Source organism: Bos javanicus, chromosome 19 (genome assembly GCF_032452875.1).
Source record: "Bos javanicus breed banteng chromosome 19, ARS-OSU_banteng_1.0, whole genome shotgun sequence".
Classification (NCBI taxonomy): domain Eukaryota; kingdom Metazoa; phylum Chordata; class Mammalia; order Artiodactyla; family Bovidae; genus Bos; species Bos javanicus.
Window position 1 is genome coordinate 26,706,683 of NC_083886.1, and position 24,209 is coordinate 26,730,891.

General features: G+C 51.3%; 1 protein-coding gene across 2 annotated transcripts in view; it reads left to right on the forward strand.

Moving 5' to 3' along the window:
- Positions 1-24,209, forward strand: part of PITPNM3 (PITPNM family member 3) — a 97,167-nt gene that overhangs the window by 3,957 nt on the left and 69,001 nt on the right. For both annotated transcript variants that reach the window (XM_061390793.1, XM_061390794.1), the window contains exon 2: positions 14,250-14,345. In XM_061390793.1, coding sequence (XP_061246777.1) covers positions 14,250-14,345 — 96 coding nt within the window. The remainder of the gene's footprint in view (positions 1-14,249; positions 14,346-24,209) is intronic.

Genomic DNA, 24,209 nt, shown 5'->3' on the forward strand with positions numbered 1-24,209 from the left:
AGACCTCCTCCTGGGCCTCCGCTTTGTGGTCCCCGGGTGGTGTGTATGGTGGGGGGATGGGGGTGAGGGAAGTGGCCGGATCCCTCAGAGGACAGAATGTTTCAGAACTTGGGAAAGGGACGAGCTCTGAGATTCTCAGGACTTTGGGGAAGAGCCAGGAGATTTGAGGCACGACTCAGAAACCCCCGAGCCTGGGGTACCAGGATGGCTTTACTGTGTATCTGCTGAAGGGCCTCATGATTCTGCGTGGAGATGGCAAATGCACCTTTGCAGGTTCCTAGGGAGCCGTGTGCACATGCTCAGTTGCTTCAGTCATGTCCGGCTCTCTGTGACCCCATGGACTGTAGCCCTCCAGGCTCCACTGTCTGTGCGATTCTCCAGGCAAGAATACTGGAGTGGGGTGCCATTTTCTACTCCAGGGGATCTTCCAGACCCAGGGATCGATCCCATTTCTCTTACGTCTCCTGCTTTGGCAGGTGGGTTCTTTACCACTAAGGCCACCTGGAAAGCCCCTAAGGAGATGGCTAGGGCCAAATCAGACACCAGTGCCCCAACTCAAAGCCCTTCTAAAGCTCTGCCTCCAGGAAGCCTTAGCGGCCTTCTGTGCAGTCATAGAAGTGCTGGAGGTTGGGCCTGTCTCTGGTTCCTCTGGGAGTTACCTGTCATAGCAGTCAACCTGGCAGGCCCCAGCAGGCTTCAGCCTGAGGCCCTTTGGTGCCTCTTAGCCCTGCCTGTGGTGAGGTTTGGGGTAGTGAGTCAACACAGCACGGTTCGTGAAACAGAGTCCCACAATGAGCACGTGGTCCTGGGCCTGTAAACCCTGGTGGCGGTCTTGGCTGGTGTTTGGGAGTCCAGTGGTGGTACACAGAGTCTGAGGACATGGCTAGACCCCCTTCTCTGGGGCCCTGTCTGTGTCAGACTGGCCAGAATGTGTGATGCTTTCTCATATATGTCTTAGTGGACTGCAATAGTTCATGGATAGAAGAGTCTTGGAGATCTTCCGGTCCTACCGGTTAATAATGCAGGTGGGAGACCAAGGCCAGAAAGGCAAAAGGTTTTACTCTGAGCTCTGGTGTCTTCAAGAATAGAGGGTATGAACTCCCAAGATCAGTGAGGACTTGAGGACTGGGGGCTTCTTTTTGATCTAGGTGCCTCCTAGAAATTCCCTGGGATTCCAGGCTTGGGAGAGGGTCAGTGACTAGCATTCCAGGAACAATCTGGCTCATTTTGGGTAGTAGTCAACATGCTTTCCTATCCAGCAACATGCCAGCGTCTCTTTGAAGTAGGGCTGATGTCATTCCCATTTCATGGATGATAAAACTGAGGCCCAGAATGGTTAAGTATCTGATTCCAGGGTCACACATGAAGTTAGAGGCAGAGCTGGAATTAGAACTCAGGTCTCTCCTTCTCTTGGATTCAGCATTCCTGGGAATTTGACTGTGTAACAAAGAACAGACCTGGCTCTGTCACTGGTTGCTCTTGAACTGCCCCTCTGGGCCTCAGTTTTCTCGCCTGTAAAAGGGGGACGAGAAGGAAAGAGCTGGGAGGACAGGACAGCTCTGAGTTTGCTCTAGTTGAAACACTGTTCTCTTCTTCCTCAGCCTGTCTCCCCATTGCTTCACTGTGCATTTCGGCCCTCACCTCCTCCCATCTCCCTCCTCATGGGGACCCTCCCAGAGGCTGGTGGGGATGGGAGGACAGATGGGGAGCTGAGGATAGGCATTTGGAGAGCACCTGCCTCCTGGGGGTCCCAGGACCCCGGCCTACCACCACATCTGCAGCCAGGAGCTTTGTGGAAGAGGGTGGCCAGGGCCCCCAGGGAAAGGGCTGGGGGTGGGAGTGGGGAGGAGAGAATGCATAACAAATGAGTTTGGAAATCAAATAGGATCTGAGCTCCCCACCCACTCCCTCAAACCTCTTTATACTCCTTCTTTTAAAATTCTTGTTTTCTGAAGAGAAGGAAAATGCTACCCGGCACCCCTTTTGCAAACGAATGGGCGCCTTAGTGAGTCACGCAGGAGGTAAATGCCACCTCCAGGGCCCCATGTCTGCCTGCCTGCGGAGGCCTGCACAGCTGTGTGGCCACCAGCCCCCATGGGGGTACACGTGTGGGGTGCCCCCTGCCTGTCAGAGGCTTTGGGGTGGGAACTGGGTGCCTGCAGTGGAGCCTCCACCCTGCCTCCTCCAGGCTCTCTCCAGGGTGGCATTTTATGAGGTTCAGTTGTGGGTGGGACCACGGCTCAAGTTGGGGCCAGGCCGAAAGCAGGCATGGCCACATCAGGGCTCCGTTGGAGACTCGGGGAGGGGCTACAGGGGCTTGGCTGTGACCTGTCCGTGGGGTGAATTCAGGACCTTCAGGGAAGGTTTTGTGGCTGTGGGGCTGCCCAGGCTGGGGGCTGGTGGGAGAAGTGGGGGCAGGTGCTAATGAGTCTGTCTCTGGAAACCAGAGTTCAGGGGCACTAAGCTCTTCTCCCCAGGTGTCCTGGCAGGGGCATGGTGTGTGTGCTTGTCTGGAGTCTTGTCTTCCTTTTGGATGGTCGGCCTGTTAATTTGCAGACCTAGGGCTGGGGAGGCCAGGGAGGAGGTGTTCCTCCTTCCCAGATGACCTGTTATTCCGGAGGGAGGGAAGTGGCCGTCTGTTAGCCGGGGATGCCAAACAAGGGTTGAAAGCAAAAATAGAAACACGTCGGGCTTTGTGTCTGGGAGGGGCACCGAGTTCTAGTGGATCCAGAGGCCTCTTCCGAGCTGTCTGCCGCTGATGCTGTGTTTGCTTGGCTCAGTGTTTGCAGAGCACGTCACTCCTGCGCTCCTGACCTCCTCGGGGATGCATCTAGGTGTGCAGGCTCTGGGCTCGGGCTCCAGGGGCTGCAGCTCTTTTGTGAGGCTGTCTTCAGGGGGTTTGGAGTGGCTGTGGCCACCCATCCGTCCCTCAGACACCTCTGACCTTCCCTGGATGGCTCCCGAGTGGTTCAGCTCACTGCTGTCTGGATCAGAGCTCCTTTTGGCCTCCCATTCCCTTCTCATCCCCCGACTTCCCACCTCCCGTGAAGCTGGTCTCAGCTGACCGACTCTGGAATCATCCCTTGTGGTAAAAAGAGCTATTTTCAGCCTTCCCATTACTGCCCAGTGGGGGGGGGGTGGTGTTTATCCCTTGCTGCCGTTTTGTTTCCTTCTTGTTCAGTGTAAACTGGAGCGGTGTGGAGAGCATTCCACAGCCCCACCTGCGGGGTCCCGGCTGGCAATTCCCTGGTGCTGTGATTTGGCACCAGAGGCAAAGCCTAGTGGGGCCAAGGCCACCTTGGGCCCCCTCCCTGTGCTATAGTTGACCCAGGGTAGCAGGGTCACCAAGGCTCCCGTGGAGTCACCTCGGCCTTGGCTTGTGGGGGCCACTCCCCTGCTGCTGCCCCATTCAAACTGATGGCAGCCTTTGGTGACCTTACCGGCAAGCTGGGCAGCTCACTGAGGTGGGGAGAGTGCTTTAAAAGAGCCCCCAGCATCCTTTGTTGAGTCTATGACAACCTCCATCCCCCCAATCTGGCCTCCCCACGCCCTGGTTGGATGCCTGGGTCCCTCCTGGTCTCTGTTCCCTGGTCTGCACTGTGGGTCCTGGGGTGATTGGAAGGGGCCCCTCTGTCCTGGTTTTTGGGGCTCCCCTCCCCCTCCCCCACCCTTCTGAGGAGCCTGCAGGTGGCAGAGCCATCAGTGGTGAACTGGCAGGTGCATTGGGAGCTCCCGTTAGAGGCAGGAGAAAGCCTCTCCCGTATGGAGCAAGAGTCTGGTGGGACGGAGCAGGGACATCTGGGGCTGGAAAGAATTGTTCCAAATAACTCAAAACTGTTGGGAGCCGAATTGGCAGAGCAAAACGAAAGTACAATAGATAGCCAAAGCTATTAATCACTAATTATCTCCTAAATAAAGTAATTAATGGGTATTTAAGTGGCATATTTATGAGACACCAGCAGGTCTTCAAAAACCACATTTTTTCCCCCCCAGAGCAACTAGTTGGGCCAACTGTGTCCTGCTTGGGAGACTGGGGTTGTCAACCCACCCTCAGGCCTGCCAACCTCCCCACCGACACCCCTGGGCAGGGAGTGTGACCCCATCTGAGCTTCTCCCTTTGTCGTCACAAACAGGAGCAGAGCTCCTCTGAACTGACCTCACTGGGCTGTCCTGGGGACCGTAGGAAGTGCCTGCAAACCCCTGGCAGTGGTGGAAAATGCTGCACAGAATTTAGTGTTAGCTGCAAAAATAGCCTTGAAGTTATATGCTACAGCCCCTTGATGGTGCCCAGTGCTGTTTATGGCCAGGGTCAGGCCGCAGTCGGTGGCTGGAGGCATTGCTTTTTTTTTTTTTTTTTGAGTCGTTGCTGAATGTGTGGTTGGGTCAAGGCTTAGTTTGTGGCATGGCCTGTGGTCAGCTTCATGGCCTGTTTGAGATGGGGTCCCAGTTATTCTGTGATTGGGGTTGTGACTTGATCTATGGGCAGCTTGAGGTTAGGCTATGGTTGAGGTCAGGGGTGGGCCGTGGTTAGTCTGAGGAAAATTCTGCAGCCTGGAGTCTCAGCCTCAATCCTTGAGTCCACCCCTGGACTGATGGAGCTACCTGGGTGCCCTGGAGACTGTATTCCTTCCAGATCCTGCAGGATCTGGGCTTCAGGTGCTGGGAACCCCAGCATGCAGGCACTTCTGGGGTGCCTGGCATGTCCCCTGAAATAGCCCAGCACACGAGCTCATCAGTGGTGCATACAGCAGTTTGGGAGATAGTTAGGACCTGTTTCTATAGCAACCAACCCCCAACCAGCACTGGTTTCCTTCAATAATGCCTTTTTCTGGAAGCAGCTTCTCCTGGCCTCTTGTTTCTCCCTGGGTGGCCCCATAGCCCCTTGAAGGCTGAGCATGGGCTGTTTGGCCCTGATTGATCTTGTCAGGCTCATCCTGACCCAGAGAGGGGCCTGAGGACATTCCCTATGGGGTACTTTCCTGAGAGAGGGCTCTCCTGAGATCTACCTGGTGCTGGGCCATGCTGAGCATAACAAGAACTTTCTCTGGTCCTGGGCTAGGAGAGGCTACAGGCCTGGGGAGGATACCTACTGAGTGTTTTCCTGGAGGAACCCACAGCCCAGTGTAGCAGGCAGGCCTGGACCTAGTCTACAGACAGGCGCTCTGATGGGCACAGGTAGAGGATGTTACGAGACAAAGAAGAGGCAGGTGCCCAGACCAGCGTGGGGGTCAAGGAAGGCTTTCAGCTGGGGGCTGGGGGCTGGGGATGGAGGGTATTTCAGGTACCAGGGGCTTCAGCAGCAAAGTCTTGGAGGGAAAGAACATGGCATGGTGGAGTGGGGGTGCTTCCCAGTAGTGGCATGTTACTGGAACCCAGACTGATGATGGGCAGTGGGGCTCGGAGAGAGTGTAGGTCCTGGCTTTAGGTAGCTCAAGATCTGGGGGATGGGGGCAGACAAGACACAACCCCAGGGAGCTGCACTGGCAGAGAGGAGAGAGGCCAGCCATGCACCAGAAGTAGCCCCAAGAGTGTCAGGGCTCAGGCTGTTCTAGCTTCTGGGTGAGGCCAGCAGTGCCTGCCCTGCCCTCGGGGCTCCCGTTCCAGGGGCTGGAGGAGAAGGAGAGGGGCCCATCCTTGGGAGCGTCCACTGTGAAAGGATCAAAGAAAGCCCCGCGGATATCATGATTTATTTATTTTATTTAACAAACCCTTTTATAGCACTGTCTGAGTGCCAGGCACTATGCCAAACCTTTTTCAAATATTCATTCATGTGATCCTTCTAGCAGCTCTAGGGGAAGACTGTTATGATCCCCATTTTACAGAGGAGGAGACTGAGGCACAGCGTGCTATAGTGACATTTATTAAGATCACTTGAGAAGTGCCAGAGCTGGGATATGAACCAGCCCTTCCCTGGTGGCTCTAACGGTAAAGAATCTGCCTGCAATGCAAGAGACCCGGGTTCAGTCCCTGGGTCGGGAAGATCTGCTGAAGAAGGAAATGGCAACCCACTCCAGTATTCTTGCCTGGAAAATTCCATGGACAGAAGAGCCTGTCTTTTCACTACTGGGAGCAGAGAGGGGACAGTGTGGGGCGAGGAAGGCAGGGCTCTGGGAGGAGGGGCAGAGAGGAGGTGGGTCACATCCCTCCCTCCCACTCCCTGCCCCTCCTAGTCCCCCCTCGCACCCCTGCCTGCCTGTAGGAGCCTTTCCCAGATTGTGTGCATCTCTCACTGCATCCAGTGTGTAGAAGGACCCCTGGGACCTCAGGTCAGAGCTGAGGAACGGTGAAGTGTGCCTCTATCTGTGTGTGTGTGTGTGTGTGTGTGCGTGTGTGTGTGTGCCTGTGTGGGCCACATCTGGGCTCTGGACTCTACATGTCCTGGCTTCCCAGGTGGCTCAGCAGTAAAGAATCTGCCTGCAATGCAAGACCTGCAGGAGATATAGGTTTGATCCCTGGGCCAGGAAGATCCCGTGGAGGAGGGCATGGCAAATTATTCCAGTAGTCTTGCCTGGAGAATCCCATGGACAGAGGGGTCTGGCAGGCTACAGTTCACAGGGCACAAAGAGTTGGACGTGACTGAAGTGACTGAGCATGCGTGCATGTTCTCTACATGTCTGTGTCCAGGGCAGCCTGATAATTTAGCAGCATTGATGATCAGCAGTTAAACCCAGATGCTTGTGCTTGTAGAACCTGCCATTCTCGTGCCCGTGTGTGTGTATGTGGACACAGGAGACAGACTGGAGACAAGGGACCTGCCTGAATGAGCCCTTTTCTTCCGAGGCACAGATTGCCGGGATCCAGCAGGCTGGCCAGGTCTCAGTTTCAGATGTGTCCTCAGGCAGGACTGGGCACAGAAGCTGTGACCATGGTCACGGGCGGCAGGCTCAGTGCCGGGCACCCACTTTGGCCAGCTCAGAGGTGCTGTGACTCCCTGGAGGCCTGGATATTGTCACTTGAACCCCTGCAGGGCCATGGCGGTCACAGCAGACGCCCATGTTCCCTCCCTCGCTCTTACAGTTGAGGAGAAATTTCTGGGTCCAGCATCTCTTGGAAATGGCCTAAAAGATTGCTTTGACCACTGTCTCTCCTCCCTCCTCTGTTCCCCAGCCTAGCCAACTCTGCCCCTACTTCCTTTAAGGCTCAGTTCTGCCTCGTCCTCCAGGAAGGCCTCCAGGCTGCCTGCCTCTGGAAGGTGCTGTCTACACCTCTCCGGGCTAGGTTGATGTGGTATTTCACCCAGGGGCCAGGCCGCCCACCCCTCCTTTGTCCCTTGCCCTAAGCCGGGCCACGTAGGCTGGGCCCCAAGGCTGGCACTGGGGCCAGGGATTGAGCCCATTCAGCTTTGTCAGAGCTCATACCTCCTAGGCAGCATCTGGTTCAAGGTCTGGCCCAGGAGGAGTTGGTCAATGCCTCCTGCCTCCCTCACTTTACTGGGCCAGGGCTTTCCTTGCTGTGGACTCTCTTTCCCCTCAGACTGGGCTCCCAAGAGCAGGGTGGTGTCTCCCTTCTGGGGTGGGGAGCGCTGACCTTCAGGCAGGAGCTGCCCTGGAGTCCCCGGTAGAGGGCAGAGCACCCACTGTTGGCTCCTGTCTGTCTGTCCATCTTCCAATTCCTGTGTCCATGGGAACCAGGGCTAAGGTGGGGAAGTGGGTGACTGCTGGCTGCACTCATGCTGGGGAGACCCAAGCCTGTGACAAGGTCAGGGAGACTGCACTGGGCCTGATGGTGGCGGGCAGATGGATCAGGAGAGGAGCAGGAATGGCTGCCCACAGCCTCTCCCCCTGCACCCGACTCCTTTGAGCTCTGCTGGGGAACCAGTGCACCATGGGGTGTGAAGGATCGTTTGTTTCTCTGGATTGCCAGGGAAGGATTGGGGTATTCCCTTTTCTCTTTTACCCTGATTTAGAGTGTTTTTTTTTGGTCTGTGCTGGATGGCTTGTGGGATCTTAGTCCCCTGACCAGGGATCGAACCCACACCCCCTACATTGGAACCATTGGACTGCCAGGGAAGTCCCTTGATTTAGAGTTTTGAATAAGTGTGATAGAGAAGGTGGGACAGAAGGAGAGTCTGTTGGAGGATGTAGGCTGAGCCCTGGAGACCCTGCAGCCTGGGGGAGAGAAGCGAGGAAGAGACCTGGGCTCCTGCCCTGAGCTCTGCTGCAGAGCACACCCTGTCTGGTGGTCCTGAGCACAGGCCCTGGGGTCAGATGGACCTGGGTTCGGATCTTGCCTCATCCCTTATGAGCTTTATGACTTCAATTGAATGACATCACACCTCTGAACTTTATTTCCTGAACTGTAAGATGGGAATTCATAACACCTGCTCTATGGGACTTGGTTAGGATGAGTTTAGATAATACCTGTGAAGCTGCCAGCAGATCATTTTTTGATCATTTGCTTGTTTAACAAACACCTCTTGGTTCTCTTCCGCCTGGGACCCTATACTGGACACAGAATGCAGAGGGGTGAAGGACAGGGACCTACCTTAAGGAGGTTGTGCTTCTGGGCCTTTGCCCTCACTGATCTGGGATCTAGGCACCCACCTTCTCTGACTCTCAAGACCATATGTGGCCTTTAGTGACCTGACCTGAGACCCCCTACCCCTTGGGAGATTTTCTGAACCTCTTGGGCATCTGAGTCCCCTCTTCTGGAAGTAAGCAGGTGATAGACTCTGGATAGAAGTGAGAACCTTAAAACCCACCTGTCCTGAGCTCCCATCTATGACAGGCAGGTCAGCCCTACCTGCTTGGGCTCCATTTCCTCTCTCACCTCTTCTTATACCTGTTTCCCTCTGTCACTGGCTCCGGCCACGTGGGTTTCTTTCTGCCCCTTATGGGTAACTTTGCCTTTGCAGTTCCTTCATCCAGGAAGGCTCTTACTCTCATCCTCTGCCTGTCCATGCCATGCGTGTGTGCCAGGAACGTGCATGCATACACATGGATGTACACACCAGCGCTTAGGATGTCTGGCTCTTTCTCACCATTCAAGTCTCCACTGACCCTCCACATTTTCAGAAGTCTTCCTCTCATGCCCTCCCAAGACTCTATATCAGTGTTTTCCTTTTTTGAAATATGACCTTTGCCATTTGCTAAAAAAAAAAAAAAACCCTGCATGCTGGAGGAAGAGATGAAGGGAACATCTTCCTCCATAAGCCAGGTGACGGCTGCTTCTTAACATGATCTGTCCTTTTTTTTTTTTTTTAAATAATTTTATTTATTTGTTTTATATTTGGCTGCTCTGGGTCTTTGTTGCTGCTCGAGCTTTTCTCTAGTTGTGGAGATTGGGAGCTACTCTCTAGCTGCGATGCGTGTCCTTCTCATTTCAGCGGCTTCTCTTGCTGCGGAGTGTGGGCTCTAGGGGCCCCAGGGGCTCAGTAGTTATGGCGCGTGGGCTCAGTAGTTGTAGTTCCTGGGCTCCAGAGAACAGACTCAGTAGTTGCGGCACACGGGCTCAGCTGTACCATGGCAATGTGGGATCTTCCCGGACCAGGGATTGAACCTGTGTCTCCTGCATTGGCAGGTGGATTCTTCACCACCGAGCCACCAGGGAAGCCCACATGATCCGTTCTTATAAGTTCTTTTTTGCACCAGGGTAGTTAACTGAGATCCCCGTACGTGTTGAATACCTACCTTTCCAGAGGCTGTTTTGAGCAGCCTGTCTGCAAAGACGGAAGGACTGTAGCAGGTTCAAACTTAGAGTGTGCATTTAAAAACCAGTGAAGGTATTTTGAAAACAAAGAGGATGGCACTAAACCAGATAAAAGATGCTTTTAAAGAGAAAATCAACTGTAGATACTGACCACAAAGGAGATTCAACACTCAGGTGAAGGGTTCATGTGGGAGGAGAAACAGCACTGGTCCAGTGTTTATAACTCACTGGGTGACAGAGTTCTTTTGGAGCCGAATGCCCTTGTCATCATCCCTCGGTGGATGTACGGATCCACGCATTCATGCCTGTCTGTTCTCTAGGCTATGATGACACTGTAAGAGACACTTGAGGGAAAGGGCACAGTGGAGGTGGGAAGAGACGGTTTTCCTTTCTTCCTAGCACTTGCCACTGCTGAAAGGATTATTGCTTCCCTGTTTTAGGTCTGCCTCCTCTGTCCCCCTGTAGACTTACGCTTTGGGAGGGCCCCACTCTGTCCCTCTTATTCACCTCAATGTCCCCCAGCACCTAATACAGTGCCTTGCAGGATGGGCAGCTCCCTTTGACACCCCCGAAGCCCCACTCCCTTTCTGACCATCTCTAGCTGGAAGAACATGTCCTTCAAATGGAGCTGAACCAGGCTCCTTGCAGGCTTCCCCGCTGCCGGGCTCTCCCCACTGGGACTCCCAGCAAGTCCAGCCCATCACATGGTGTGGGTGTTGTGATGGCCTAAGGTGGTGGTAGCCCCAAGGATGGATGCGGTGGGGGAGGCGAGGGAGGGACAAATTCTAGAGCTCCCCTCTTTTCCTCAGGCCCTAACACAAGCTCTCTTTAGGAGGGGGAGGTTGACAGGAATGCTTCTGCCCTTCTTTGTTCGTGGCTGAAGTGAATACTGTGCGGGTATGAGACCCACCATAGCCAGTCCCTTCTCGTTGAAACTTCGCTATTTAAATTCAGGAGACAAATCGACACAGATATATCTTTAGATGAACCCACCACTAATTAAACTCTTGCTGCTCATCATACAAAACTCAAGGACCAAATAGATGAGGTTAATATGACTGTCCTGACTGTCCAGATTCTTGCTTTCTTAGAAATGGAATAGATTTGGACAGCAAGGGATATTTGCACATTCATATCATATGTCTGATAGTTTTTATATCCTTGATATCTGTTGATTGAGAAAACATAAAATAAATGTAAAATCAGGAAGGATTTTAAATGATTATATTTTTTGAACCACAGAAATCTTCGCATACATTTAATGTATACCTATGCACTTCTTTATTTTATTGTATTTTGGTGCTATTGTAAATGGTATTATTTTTCAAATTTCAAATTCCATTTGTTCATTTATGACATACAGGAGTGCAACTGACTTTTGTATTTTGATTTTCTATCCTGTCATCTTACTATCCTCAATAATTAGTTCCAGTAGGGTTTTTGGTGGTTTTTTTTGGTAGATTTTGTAGAGTTATTGTTTTCTAGATAAACAATCATGCCATCTGAGAATAAAAGCAGTTTTATTTTTCCTTTCTCATATGTATACCTTTTATTTCTTTTTCTTGTCTTATTTCTCTAGCCAGAAATTCCCCCATATACATTTGGGAAACGGTCCCATAGTCATGTTAGAAATACTCACTTATGGTGTTTCTGGATTCTTCCAACTCCCTTGCAATAAATCCAGGGTCATAGGAAGGAAATTGCTGATCAGACTGTCATGCCCTCCACACTGTTGTGTGAGAACGAAAAGCTTAGAGCGTCCCCACTGGGAATGTGGGGGAAGACCCAGATTTACACCCAGAAGTGACTCCCAGGTCGGTTTTCCTGATGATCTCTGCCTTTTCTGTGTTTCAGAACGTGCTTTTTGCTTGGCTTCAAGCCATGAAGCTCAAGTGGGGTGTGTGTTTGGGAGTTTGTGGTGGGTGGGGCAGGAGGGCCAGGCAGGAGGGCTGGGGCCCTGGGCTGACCTGTGCTGGCCTCTCCCTTCAGGAGCAGTTTGTGTTCTGGGATCTGGGCTCAGGGCAGGAAACAGTGTCAGCACCCTGCAGGGTAGCTGGGTGCAGTGAGCTGAGGCTGCAGCGGCTTTTCTGGGGAATGCGTCATGAGGTGTGTTCTAGCCAAGGCTGGGGGAATGCCCACCTCGTGCTGGTTCATTTACATCTACTATGTGCCAGATCAGCTCCTCAAGCATCAGTCGGAGTTGAAAAGTTTCAGGGGAAAGTCTCTTTCGGGTTACCTATTGCACAGATGGGGGAACCAAAGTAGGGGCATTGCTGATGCAAGAAGCCATGTGTACTAGATGGCCAGGGCTGAACAGAGGAAGATAAACCCTGTGTGCAGGGTGGTTTTACTGTTTTCCATTGAATTACGATGCAGTGAATTGTAAGATGCATCACTATTTTCTATACCCCAAGAAAGAATAAACAATGCCAACAAAATTAGGACATGCCACCAAGTAAGATACACCCCAGTTTTAAAGCTGTTGAAGTGTGGAAAAAATGTACGTCTTAGCACTGATAAGATGAATTTATGAAATTAATGGGCATATGAAGTTATATGTGCAATGGAAACATGGAGTTTTCCCTGCCTCTTCTTACTAAATTTTGCTCTGTAGAGGTAATCCCTATTCCATTCTTCCAACAAGCTCGTGGGGGCACGTATGAACTTGCCTCACTTTATAGCTGGCGAAACTGAGGCACAGACAGGTGATATCATATAGTATCTAAGAGGTGAGGGCCTGAGCTTGAATCTGGGGCTCTTCCAACCTCAGACCCTGAGTTCTTAACTAACATGCTGTACATATCCTCAGTGTGCAAGCAGGAGTATATTTTTCAAAAATGAGATCAAAAGAAACATGGTTCTGGGACCCATGTGCATTTTTTTTTTCTCTTAACCATACTCCGTGGGTATCTTTCCATGGTAATACATAAGGAGCTACTTTATTTTTCTACCTACTGCAAAGAATCCCCTTGCTAACTGTGAATATACATCTGGTCCTCTGTGGGTGGACACTGGGATTTCTTCCGGTTGGTGGGTATCACCGGAACACTGAGTTGATCAACTGTGTATTGCCATCTTTGTCTACTTCTCTGATTACTTCCTCAGGAAAATTACCAGGTCAATTTTCTCCCAACACTTTTATGGTTTTAGTGTTTCCAATTAGACTGGAATTCATCCACAATCTCCAGTATTTCACGTGTCTTGGGAGCCGTCGGAGGGCTTCCTGAATGTGCCAGATACCAGCTGCTTTCCTGAGAGTCCCAAAGTGCCAAGTAAAGAGGCTCTGAAAATGGGGGGTGGGAGAGAGAGGCTCCTGACCCAGCTGTATCTCTGGTCTTCCTTCCCCTGGTCCCGGGGCAGGAGGTGGGTTGGGGCTGAGTTTGGGGCCCCCAGGGGGCCACATTCTCTGCATTCACTTGTTCCTGTCTGCTCTGGAATACCCCCCAGCCTACGTTCTGGCCTCTGCAGATATTAATAATAATAGTAGGCATCATCACTGAGCCTCCCGAGATACTGGCGCTGAGCATGCATTATTTCTGATCCTTCCAGCTCGGGATTGATTGTTGTTGATATTTTATAGACTGAGAAACTGAGGCTGCAGTATTCAGTGGGAACGGCTGCTAGGTTGTAAGTAGCAGAGACGGGGCAGAACGCAAGCTCCGGTCCCCTTTCTCTTAGTTCGGGGCTTTTTTCCCCAGGGGAGGCTGCAGTCCCAGCCTGACTTGCACACGTGTGCAGCAGACATCACTTCTGCCCATCGGGATGTCAGCTTCTCCTCTCCTGCACCCTCTTGAAGCTGGCCATGGCCACGTGACTTGCTTTGGCCAATGACACCTGCGCAGAAGCGTGTCGCATGTGAGAAGACGTGTTTACGACTGGGCATGACTTTCTGTGCTCTCCTCCCCTGCTTCTGAAAGCCTTGGAGTCCCTTTTTGAGATGCTGGCATCGTATGGTGGCAGCTATGAGTGACTGCCGTGGCCAGAGCCCCCTTCCTACCTGTGTGTGAGTGAGAAATGAACTATTATTGTGTTAATATTTAATTACGCATCCATTTCTTTTTGGCTAGGTCTTTCACTGCAGCGCGAGGGCTTCTCTCTAGTTGTGGCATGCGGGTTCCTGGGCTTAGTAGTTGTAGCGCGCACGTGGGCTTAGCTGCCCCACGGCAGGTGGGATCTTAGTTCCCCAACCAGGGATCCAACCTGAGTCCCCTGCACTGGAAGGTGGATTCTTAACCACTGGACCATCAGGGAAGACCCTGTTATTGTTTTAAGATCTTTTACTAACACAGCAAAACTTACTTGATGCTTCCTGATACATGTGTCACCTTGGCAATGTCTCTTAACTGCCTCTGGTCTTGGTTTGGGTGTGTGCAAAATGAGCACCCTTGTTCCTGCCCCGCCAAGCCATTTCAGAGAGGTGTTTGGGGCTTAAATGAAAGCACAGCAGTGGGATGGCTCTGTGAGGGGCAGGGCGCTTGAAGTCAAGAGGGCAGGGATGTGCAGAGTGCTGACCAAACCTTGGTCCAGGGTCGTCTGCATCTACCTCCTTCATGCCAAGACACAGTCACAAGCTTGGCTAACAGGTGTGTTTTCTTTGGCAGGTGGCCCTCCCCCGGGCGGTGGTGCCCCCTGGCACCTTCAAAACGTCCTCAGCGACTCAGTGGAGAGCTCTGATGATGAATTCTTTGATGCTAGAGGTGAGTGAATCCCATCCTCCCATCGATAGCTGGGTGACCTTTTTTAGAAGCGCCAAGAAAGGGTGCTACTGGGAGTTGATCTCTCTCCCTACTCAGACTCTGTAGTTCCTTGCTTCATAGTCACCCGGTCTGTACGTTCCCCCAGGGCTGGGGCTCAGCGCCCCGTCACTCATTCTTTGAGCTATTTACTGAGTTGCTCAACTATTTCAGGTGCTCACGGTACTGCAGGAAACCAACAGACATGGTCACTGCCCTGGTCAAGCTTACAGTCTAGTGGGAGAGGCAAACATCAAGCAGTGACATGAAGGAAAATACAATCACAAATGGAGAATAAGGGACTTCCCTGATGGTGCAGTGGCTCAGACTTGGTGCTCCCAATGCAGGGGGCTCGGGTTCAATCCCTGGTCAGAGAACCTGATTCCACATGCCGCAACCAAAGATCCTGCATGCTGCAACAAAGGTCGAAGATTTTGCCTGCTGCAACTAAGACCTGGAAAAACCAAATAAACATATACATACTAACAAAAACCCCAAATGGGGAAAAATACCTCTGAATAAGAAGAATCAAATGTTAATAGAGTGATGATGGGGATATCTAATTTAGGGTGGAGGTCCTTAACATCCTCTCTGTAGAACTGAGGGTAGGAGTTGGCTAGGTGAAAAGTGAAAAGAGCCTTAGGCAGAGGACATAGCAGGTATCATGGTGCTGAAGCAGGAAGGATGGGGCCTTCCAGGAACTGAAGGAAGCCTGTGTGCTGGGGGAGAGGAGAGATGAGACTACGTGTAGGTAACATGAAAGATCAGCCTACAGATGGGATGGGGAGCTGGAGTGGAGTTGGAGACCAGTTAGAAAGATCATAGCAGACTTTCAGGGGAGAGACGATGGAGGAGAGGATATATCAGCTCTGCATTTCGGTGCTGGGTGCTTGGCCAGCACACCAGATGTAGCAAGGGGCACTATATAAGTGAGGACGGAAAAACAAGAAGCATTATAAAGGGGACATTCCTGGTGATCCAGTGGTTAAGACTTTGCCTTCCAATGCAGGGCGTGCAGGTTCGATCCCTGGTTGGGGAACTAAGATGCCACATGCCTTGGCAAAAAATCCAAAACATAAAACAGAAGCAATACTATAACAAATTCAACTAAGACTTAAAAAAAAATGGTCTACCTCCAACAAAACTCTTTGTATAAAAGCCTTGTAAGGATTGGAGAAGAGGGCACTAAATGGGGCGAGCGTTTCAGACTAAGAGATTGACCTGAGCACAGTCTCAGAATTGGAGATGGGCAGGGCAGGTGTGGGGATCAGTGCGAGGCAGAGTCTGCCTGGACTTCAGGAGAGAGGACCCTCCCAGCCGTGCTCCTGAACTGTGCAGGGGTGGGTGAGACCCACAAGCCCAGGAGGGTCTTCAGTCTAGGAGGGTCCTCAAGTCTTGCTTGGCCAACTCAGCTCCCCTTTGGGAAGTCACCATATTTGGGAGATTGACTTACTCCTGAGATAGAACCAGCTTTGAAATGCCTGGCTGAACGGGGTCTTGAAAAGAGAAACGGAGCATGTGCTGGGAAGACCTCTGGACTCAGAGCAGGACAGTTGGAACATGATCTCAGACAGTTGGAACTTGGCATCACAGAACATGCCATTGACTTGTTCTGTGATGTCGGGCAAGTCTGTCACCTGCTCTGGGCCTCAGTTTCCCTATCAGCTCTGTGTCTCCAGAAATGGAGACTGATTTGGGGAGGAATCACAGTGGGGTTGGCGGTGGAATGCTGTCCCAGCGTGAGGCTCTCCCATTTTTGACTCTGGGTGCCAAGTCCCCTTCCTGATGCCAGCCCCACACCAGCCCATTTTGGGTTTCTTGCCTGTCTCCCATTGGTGTCTGCTTGGAGTGGCAGCCGGGGCTGACTTTCTCCATAGCAACTAACCCACAGTGTGACAACAACGGCTTCAATATTTTGACGCTTAGAACACTTTCATTTAAAATATTTTTGCAGTTCATCATGGCTCTGCATTCCCAGATGACGAGGATGGCTCACGGCGGGATGCGTCTGCAGGAGGCGCCGGTCAGCTCCACCTCCATCCCAATGGCCCGCACACCTGTCTTTACTTTGAGCAGCTGTGGCTCCCTCCTGCTGCCCTCCCCTGCGGACCCTCAGCATTCTGTCCTCTGCTCCTATCATCTCACTGCTCGGTCTGCAGTTCCCAAGTTGGCCTCATTTCTGACGCCTCTCTTACGAGTGGTCCCACCGTCTCTTCCTTCATCTCATCTCCTCCCCACTGTCCTCACTTCCTCCATCTTTCTGTCCCTCCACTATCCCAGGATTGCAGACTCTCCTGCCTCTTTCCCTGACTTCCACCTCTCAGCACTGCCTACCGGACTCTGAACCTCACTTCTCCGCATGCCCCTTCCTAGGTCACCTCTCCCAGAGCATCCATAGCTCTCAGTTGCATGGTCCGCCCACAGGCTGCTGGAACCTTCTTCAGTTCTGAGTTGCCAACTCCCCACCTCCTGTCTGTTCCCTGAGGTGTCCCCGGGCAAGGACTCTGCATGTTTCCTTGGCTCGGGGCAGTAAAAGGTGAAGCCAACCTCCTCCGTTCCCAGGAACTGACTCAAGCCAACCCGGCAGCTCTCTCAGCATCGAGGGTCCAGCCGTGGGTGTCCGTCCGGCTTGCTAGGTGTGCTCTGAAGGGTCGCCTCCCTGCCTCTTTCCCCGGTCCCGGGCTGAGGTCTGACCTGACCTGGTTGTGGTCTCGGTCCCCACCTGCATCCTCCTGCCTCCATGGTTCCGCCTCCCCCTGCAGTGGAGCCACATTGTCAGGAACAGAGGCCAGAGCATGGAAGGGGCCTGTCCAGATCACACATCAAGGTGGGACAGGGGCTGGAGCCAGGAGCTTAGTGTCCAGGCCAGGCCTTTTCCTTTGACTTATTAATGAAGATGGGGCCCTCCTCCCTCCGTTTCTCCCTCAAGCTCCAGCCCATTGGTCCAGCACTGGGGTTTACCAGGGGGACGGGAGATCCTCATGGATCATGGTCTGGTAGCAGAAGAGAGACTCTTAGGCTCTGGGGGGCTCTGGTTGTGTATGTAAGGAAGGGGAGGGACAAGGAGGGGCACTCAGGACTATGGAGCTCTCTGGGTCTATAGCAACCCCTGGGCAAGATGCCGACTCCCTGGGCCATGGCAGCAGATGTGGGGCCTCAGGGTGATGCTGCAGGGTGGGTGATGGGGTCCAGGTGCCCCGACCCAAGAGGCTCCATACCCTATCCTGTTGATAGAGTCCAAGGAGAGCTGGGGAGCCATGGCAAGGTTGGAGTGCAGAGTGAGGGGAAACCCATGGTGGCCAAGAAGTGACATGCCTCAAACCCAGATCATGTCAGGGCTGGGGGTCCTCAAGGTCTTTGAGTTCAACACCCCCACTCCATTTTACAGGCTGGAAAACTGAGGCCAGAGAACTGGGAAACTTGGTCAGGGTCACACAAAGAGTCAGGCAGAGCAGGGGCTAGAATTCAGAGTCACTCATTCCCTCTCTCAAGTAATTACTGAGCATCTGCCCATCAAGTACCAGGCAGTGTTCCCTGTATGGGACACAGGGCAAGTAGACCCCATCCTGGTCCCCATGGATTTATTTATTTATTTTGGTCATGCAGGCAATGGCACCCAACTCCAGTACTCTTGCCTGGAAAATCCCATGGACGGTGGAGCCTGGTAGGCTGCAGTCCATGGGGTCGCTAAGAGTCGAACACGACTGAGCGACTTCACTTTCATTTTTCACTTTCATGCATTGGAGAAGGAAAGGGCAACCCACTCCAGTGTTCTTGCCTGGAGAATCCCAGGGATGGGGGAGCCTGGTGGGCTGCTGTCTATGGGGTCGCACAGAGTCAGACATGACTGAAGTGACTTAGCAGCAGCAGCAGCAGCAGTAACAGCAGCATGCTATATGACGCATAGGATATGTTTCCCAACCGATCAAACCCATGCCCTCTGCATAGGGAGTACAGAGTCCACAGACTCCAGAGAAGTTCCCTGGACTGTACAGTTTAGTGATGATGGATGGGAAGACAACACACAAGTGAGTTCTATGGATAAGTTCCATAAATAAAATAATACAAAGGAACAGACATATTGGCAAAGAAGGTAGATGAATGAAAAACGAAAGGTGAAAAAATGAAAATATGTTCACCGTCGTTAGTTATTAGGAAAATACAAACTAAAGCCATAATGAGATACTGCCTCATACCTGTTAAAATGGCTAATTACGACAACCGACCAGAATGTGGAGAATTGGGACATTCAGACTCTGCTGGGGGGGATGTACAATGGGACAGCCCTTTCAGAAACCAGGTTGCAGCTTCCTAAAGAGTTGATCATCATTAACTACCTTTCCACCCCTAGGTTTTTAGCCAAAAGGAAAGCAAACACATGCCCACCTAAAGATGTGTCCCTGAATGTTCATAGCAGCTTTATGATGGCATCAAAGTAAAAACAACCCAAATGTACATCAATGGGTGTTCAAATAAACAAATGGCAATACATCCGTGTATTTGGTATCGGCGATAAGAAAGGAATGAGCTGATATACCCAGTGATATGGATGAATCTCAAAGTAATCATGGGGAGGCAAAAGAGTCAGGCTGAGAAAGAGTGCATACTATGGTTCTATTTATAGAAAACTCTAGAAAAATGCAAACAAGTCTATAGCAACAGGAGCAGATCTATGGTCTCCTGGGGGTGGGGAGGAGGGGTCAAAAGGGATAGGAGAAAACTTCTGAGGGTGATGGTATATGCCCACTATCTTGATTGGGGTGATGGCTTCCTGGGTGTGCACAAATGTCAAAACTTATCAAATTGTACTTTTTTTTTTTTTTTTTGGTCATCCTGTGCCGCTTACAGGATCTTAGTTCCCTGACCAAGGATTAAACCTGGGCCCTTGGCAGTGAAAGCGCCAAGTCCTAACCACTGGACCGCCAGGGAATTCTCAAATTGTACATTTTAAATATGAGTAGTTTATTGAGTGTCAAATGCTGTTAGAAAAATGGAGGCACCCCCCCTCCAATATAACATATGGGGCTGTGATAGAGTGACTGAGTGAGTAGGAGGTCCCCAGAGGATGTAGCCTTGAGCTGAGAGCTGAATAACAAGAAATGACACATGTGGGGATCTGGGGCAGCGTTCTGGCCAGGGGGAGCAGCAGTGCAAGGCTTTTCCTGGAGCGGTGAGTAGGAAGGTGGATGCAGCCAGAGTGAGCAAGGGGGCACCGGCTTAGTGCTCTGTGTGAGGACATACCGGCCTGGTACCTTCCAGATATGTTTCTGGGGTGGCCTTGGGCACCCTGCTCCTGCTCCAGGAGGGAGACCCAGAACTCAGAATCTCTAGGAGCAGAGGAAAGTGGTACAGGTTGTCTGGGTTCAGAGCATCCAGGTTCTCCCCAGGGTTGGGGCACTGACTGGTTACTGTCTGACCTCAGGCATGTCTTGAGTCTAGGGGCTCCGAGTCCCTCCTCTGGAGCACGGCAAGGGTACAGGGTTTGTCTCATGGGTGGAGTGGAGGATGTCGCTGTTGGAAGCTGGACAAAGGAGCCCCCGGAGATGTAAAGCACAGGTGTGTCGCTGACCCCTGATCCTCCCTTTCTTTGGAGGAGCAGAAGTAGAGAAGCAGATGCCAAGGAGCTGCCCAAAGGCTTTTGGGAATGGGCTGAGTGGGGACCCCTATGTGATGAAGAGAGGGCGATGGTATGGCTGCAGGTGGGGGAATGGGGCAAACATGCAGCAGCCAGGGAGGTTAGTGATCATGTGTCCCAGAGGCCTCAGAGCAGGGCGTATCTAGGTCCTTGGAAAGACTGGCATGTGGGTCTGTGGCAAGGAGTGAGAGAGGGAACTGGACCAGCTGATGGTGGGAGGTGACCGAGCCCTGGGCTCCATGAGCTGAAGGTGAAGCCTGCCTGGCACAGGGCAGGGAGATTCTCCGCTCTGAAGTCCTGAGGGTCCAGCAGACACAGAAGCCCCAGCGTGGGAAGAAAGGCTTTTGCTGTATCCAGGCTCTGGCCAGGGGAGGAGTCAGTCTGGGGTCAAGGCCAGGGTCATGGTGCTGGGGGCTGAGCTGAGCCTGGCACCTAGACTGGGCAGGAGCTGGGGTTCACTAGGGGTAAAGTACATGCAAAACCCGTGTCCACACAAGAGGTCACCAGGGCTGGGAACTGGCACGCCAGGAGCAGTCATCAGTAGTTGGAAAGCGAAATCAATAACCAGGATTTTGTCTGAACAAGCCCTTTGTGGCCTCATGGCCTCTGTTGGGAGGCTTGTACTACAATGAAGAGAAATAGAGCGGAGGCTCAGGGCTGAGGCACGAGGCTCCCTGGTTTGTCTAAATGACTCTAAAAGGAGCTTTCTTGGCTGCTCTTTCCGTGTGTGTATGTGTGTGTGTGTGTGCTGATGTGTGTGTTGGTGTGTGTGTATGTGTTTCTTGCTTCCACTCAGGGGACAAGCCCATTGTTGCCAGACTGAAGATCTAAGGCTGAGTATTGAGAGCAGGGGCAGAGGATTGGCCTAGAGAGGGAGAGAAAGCTTGTCTGCAAGCTGGGGGAGCAGCTGGAGAGACAGGGATGGGTTGTGGAGGGAGTGTGCAGAGAGTGCAAGGGAGCCAGGGAAAATACGAGAAAGCAGAGAGGGAGAGAGAGCAAGACTCAGTCAGGATGGGAGAGGACACACACACGCAGATACACACACGTGCACACACACACACGAACACAGATACACAAACAGACACACCAAGAGAGCACAGGAGAGAGCTGAAAGAGAGACAGTGACCCAGAAGGAGAGGGTGAGGTCAGAGACCTGCAGAGACAGAAAGATCCTGAGGGGCAGGCATGCAGAGAGAGAAAGAGAAGCCCAGAGAGGGAGAGAGGACAAGAAAGAGAGAGAGGAGAGAGGTTCTGGGATAAAGACAGATCAAGTGCCAAGAGTCATTGTGATGGAGGCCTAAAGGGAGGGACACATGTGACAGACAGCCTGAGACAGAGAAACGTGAGGACCCAGAGGGACAGAGATCAGGGAAAGGGCCAGACGTCAAGCAGAGGGGACCATGCGGAGAGTATGAGAGGAGATGCATTTCCTAGAAAGACAGACAGAAGACCATGAGGGAAAGATGGAGGCGGGTCAGGTAGATAAATAGGAAGAGGAGGAAAGATGCCAAGGATGGTGCACGCTCAGCCTCAGAAGCTGGGAGCTCTCGGGGTTCTGATAGCGTCACAGACAGCCAGAGACAGGGATCATGCATGGCAGAGGAACTGGAAGCTAGGATGTGTGAGCACCTGCTGTATACCCAGCATTAGACCAGGAGCCCTAGCTCGCTCATCTGACTGTCAATTTCCCATGTGGTTTTTTTTTTTTTTTTCATTAAACTGATTTCCTCCAGGATGGAGGTCATGTCTCACATGCCATATAGCACTGCTCAAGAATCCATTCATTGTAGGATGAATATTAAATGAACAAGCAGACCGCTGCATGATTGGGTCACTGAGCCAGGAGACACAGGCGCTCAAGGTGGGTTACAGGCTGACCCTGACGCCTCCACTGTGGAGCTGGGACAGAACGACATAGGGGCAGACAGCAGCAGAACTAAGTATTAGAGGAGAACACCGCATGCTCTGGTGGTGAGAGGGGTGGTACCTCACCTTCCTGTGCTTCTACCCACATCTGTGCTCCTACTGTGTGCTACTGATGCTTACTGACTCTTTACCTTCATTATCTCACTTAGTCCTCACAGCAATCCTATGACATGGGCATTACCCTGATATCATTTTATGGATGAGGAAATGGAGGCTCATGAAGCCTAGGTCATTGTCCAAGGTCAGATCGCTAGCAGATGGTGCATCCAGGATTGAAAAGAGTCAATCTAACACCATAATAGAACTCTTAAACCCCCGGTGATCCTGCTTCCCCAACATTAATGCTACCTGATATTTGTTTACAGCATTTTGACTTGTGTAGACTTTTCAAGTTTACTATGTCATTTGTTCTCATGAAAGCTTGCTAGAAAGAGTTGTGGAACCAGAGTGTTATTCCTACTTAAGAGATAAGAAAACAGGAACAGTTGAGGGCCATCTGTAAAGGTACGGGTTCACTTGGAGCAACTCAGGACTGAAATTCAGTCAGAGTTCTGCCCAGAACACAATGCAGCCCACAGGTGTAAACCATGTCCAGATGGAACACCCCAGGCTCAGGAAATTGTCTGGGTGCGTGTGGCGCTTGGGCTGCCGATACAGGATGTCCAGGGCAAGCCATCAGGAAGGCAGGATTTTAGGACTCTTGAAATAGTATATCTGGGTTTAAATCCTGGCTCTAGCCAGTGATCTTTAGCAAGTTACTTAACTATTCCATGCTCCTTGTCTATAAAATGGAGATAATAAGAATTTTATCTTTTTAGCATTGTTATGAGAATGAAATGAATTAATATTTGTAAAGCACATAACAATCTCAATGCATAGTAAAGATTTGATAAATGTCATTAAATAGATCAAATAAACACATCAAGTAAGACAGGAAGGGGGAGTGTTCCAGCCTGAAATGGGGTCTAGATTATGGATTCAGAACTCTGGACAGTTCCCCAAGCTTCGGATCCACCATATTGATTCCATCTGCTCTGTGAAGTTCTTTGGCAGTGAAATGGGTCGGATCAGACCCATTTTTTCTAGGTTATGATGAGCTTGAGGATTCTTCTCAGTACCCTTTAATGTCTGTTCTATGAGAAAAAGCGCAAAGCTCTTTACCAGGAAGGCTTGACTCTTTAAAGAGAGGGTGGGGTCATTCCTGTGGTTTATCCTTGAGGAAATGTCCCTTTTTGAGATGAGGGACAGCACCAGATGTGTGTAGTTGAGGTGTAGGATCCAGGGGCTGGTGTTCAGTGTGGTTAGGGAATATGACCTCACCAATTCCTCTGATTCACCCCTAATTCACCAATTCCTGTCCTTTCAGACCAGGAAAGGACAAGAGTAGAGACAGGGTTGAAGGGAAGACTAGAGGGAGGATGGAAACATTAAGAGGTTCATAAAGTTGAGATGTAGGTTGAAGTTTCCATATAGCTCACAGCTTAGAGGCAGAAGTCTTCTGCTTTCTCAGTTATTCCAAAGCTGCTCTGATCCCAGCCAAATCTTGGTATGCTTAAATACTGATGGCAACTCCCTCCTTGCGTGAAGAAATGTCCTTAACATCTCCCATGTATAAACAGCCCCCTGTGCACCAAGACCTTTATATTCATTAGCTCCTTTAATCCTCATAACAACTCTATGATTACATGTTGCCAGTCCCATTTTACTGATGGGAAAACTGAGGCTCAGAGAAGTCAAGTAATTCACTGAAAGAAAAACTGCTACCCAGGGGCGAGGCTTTGCTTCTTCTTTTCTTTTTAGAAATTAACGTATTTACTTTTGACTGCATTGGGTCTTGCCTGTGGCACGTAGGATCTTTCACTCCACAGCGTGGGGTCTTCACTGTGGCACAGGGTCTTCTCTCTAGTGTGGCATATGGGCTCCAGAGCATGTGGGCTCCGTAGTTTTGGTGCATGGGTTTAGTTGCTCCTCAGCATGAGGGATCTTAGTTCCCTGACCAGAGATCAAACCTGAGTCTCCTGCATGGAAAGGCAGATTCTTAATTTCCCTGGACCACCAGGGAAATTCCAGGGCTTTGCTTTTACTTCCCAAACACACTACTTTTCAAGAAAGACCACTCTTGGCACTAGGAATGCAGCCTTCTATGAGTTTTCAGTCTCTCTCATGACTGTTTCTTTGTTACTTTCTTTTACTGTAACATGGAGGTCCTGTAGGATACAACAATGCATTCTTGGAATGAAAAATTTCTGCATGTCTTATACCTGTCT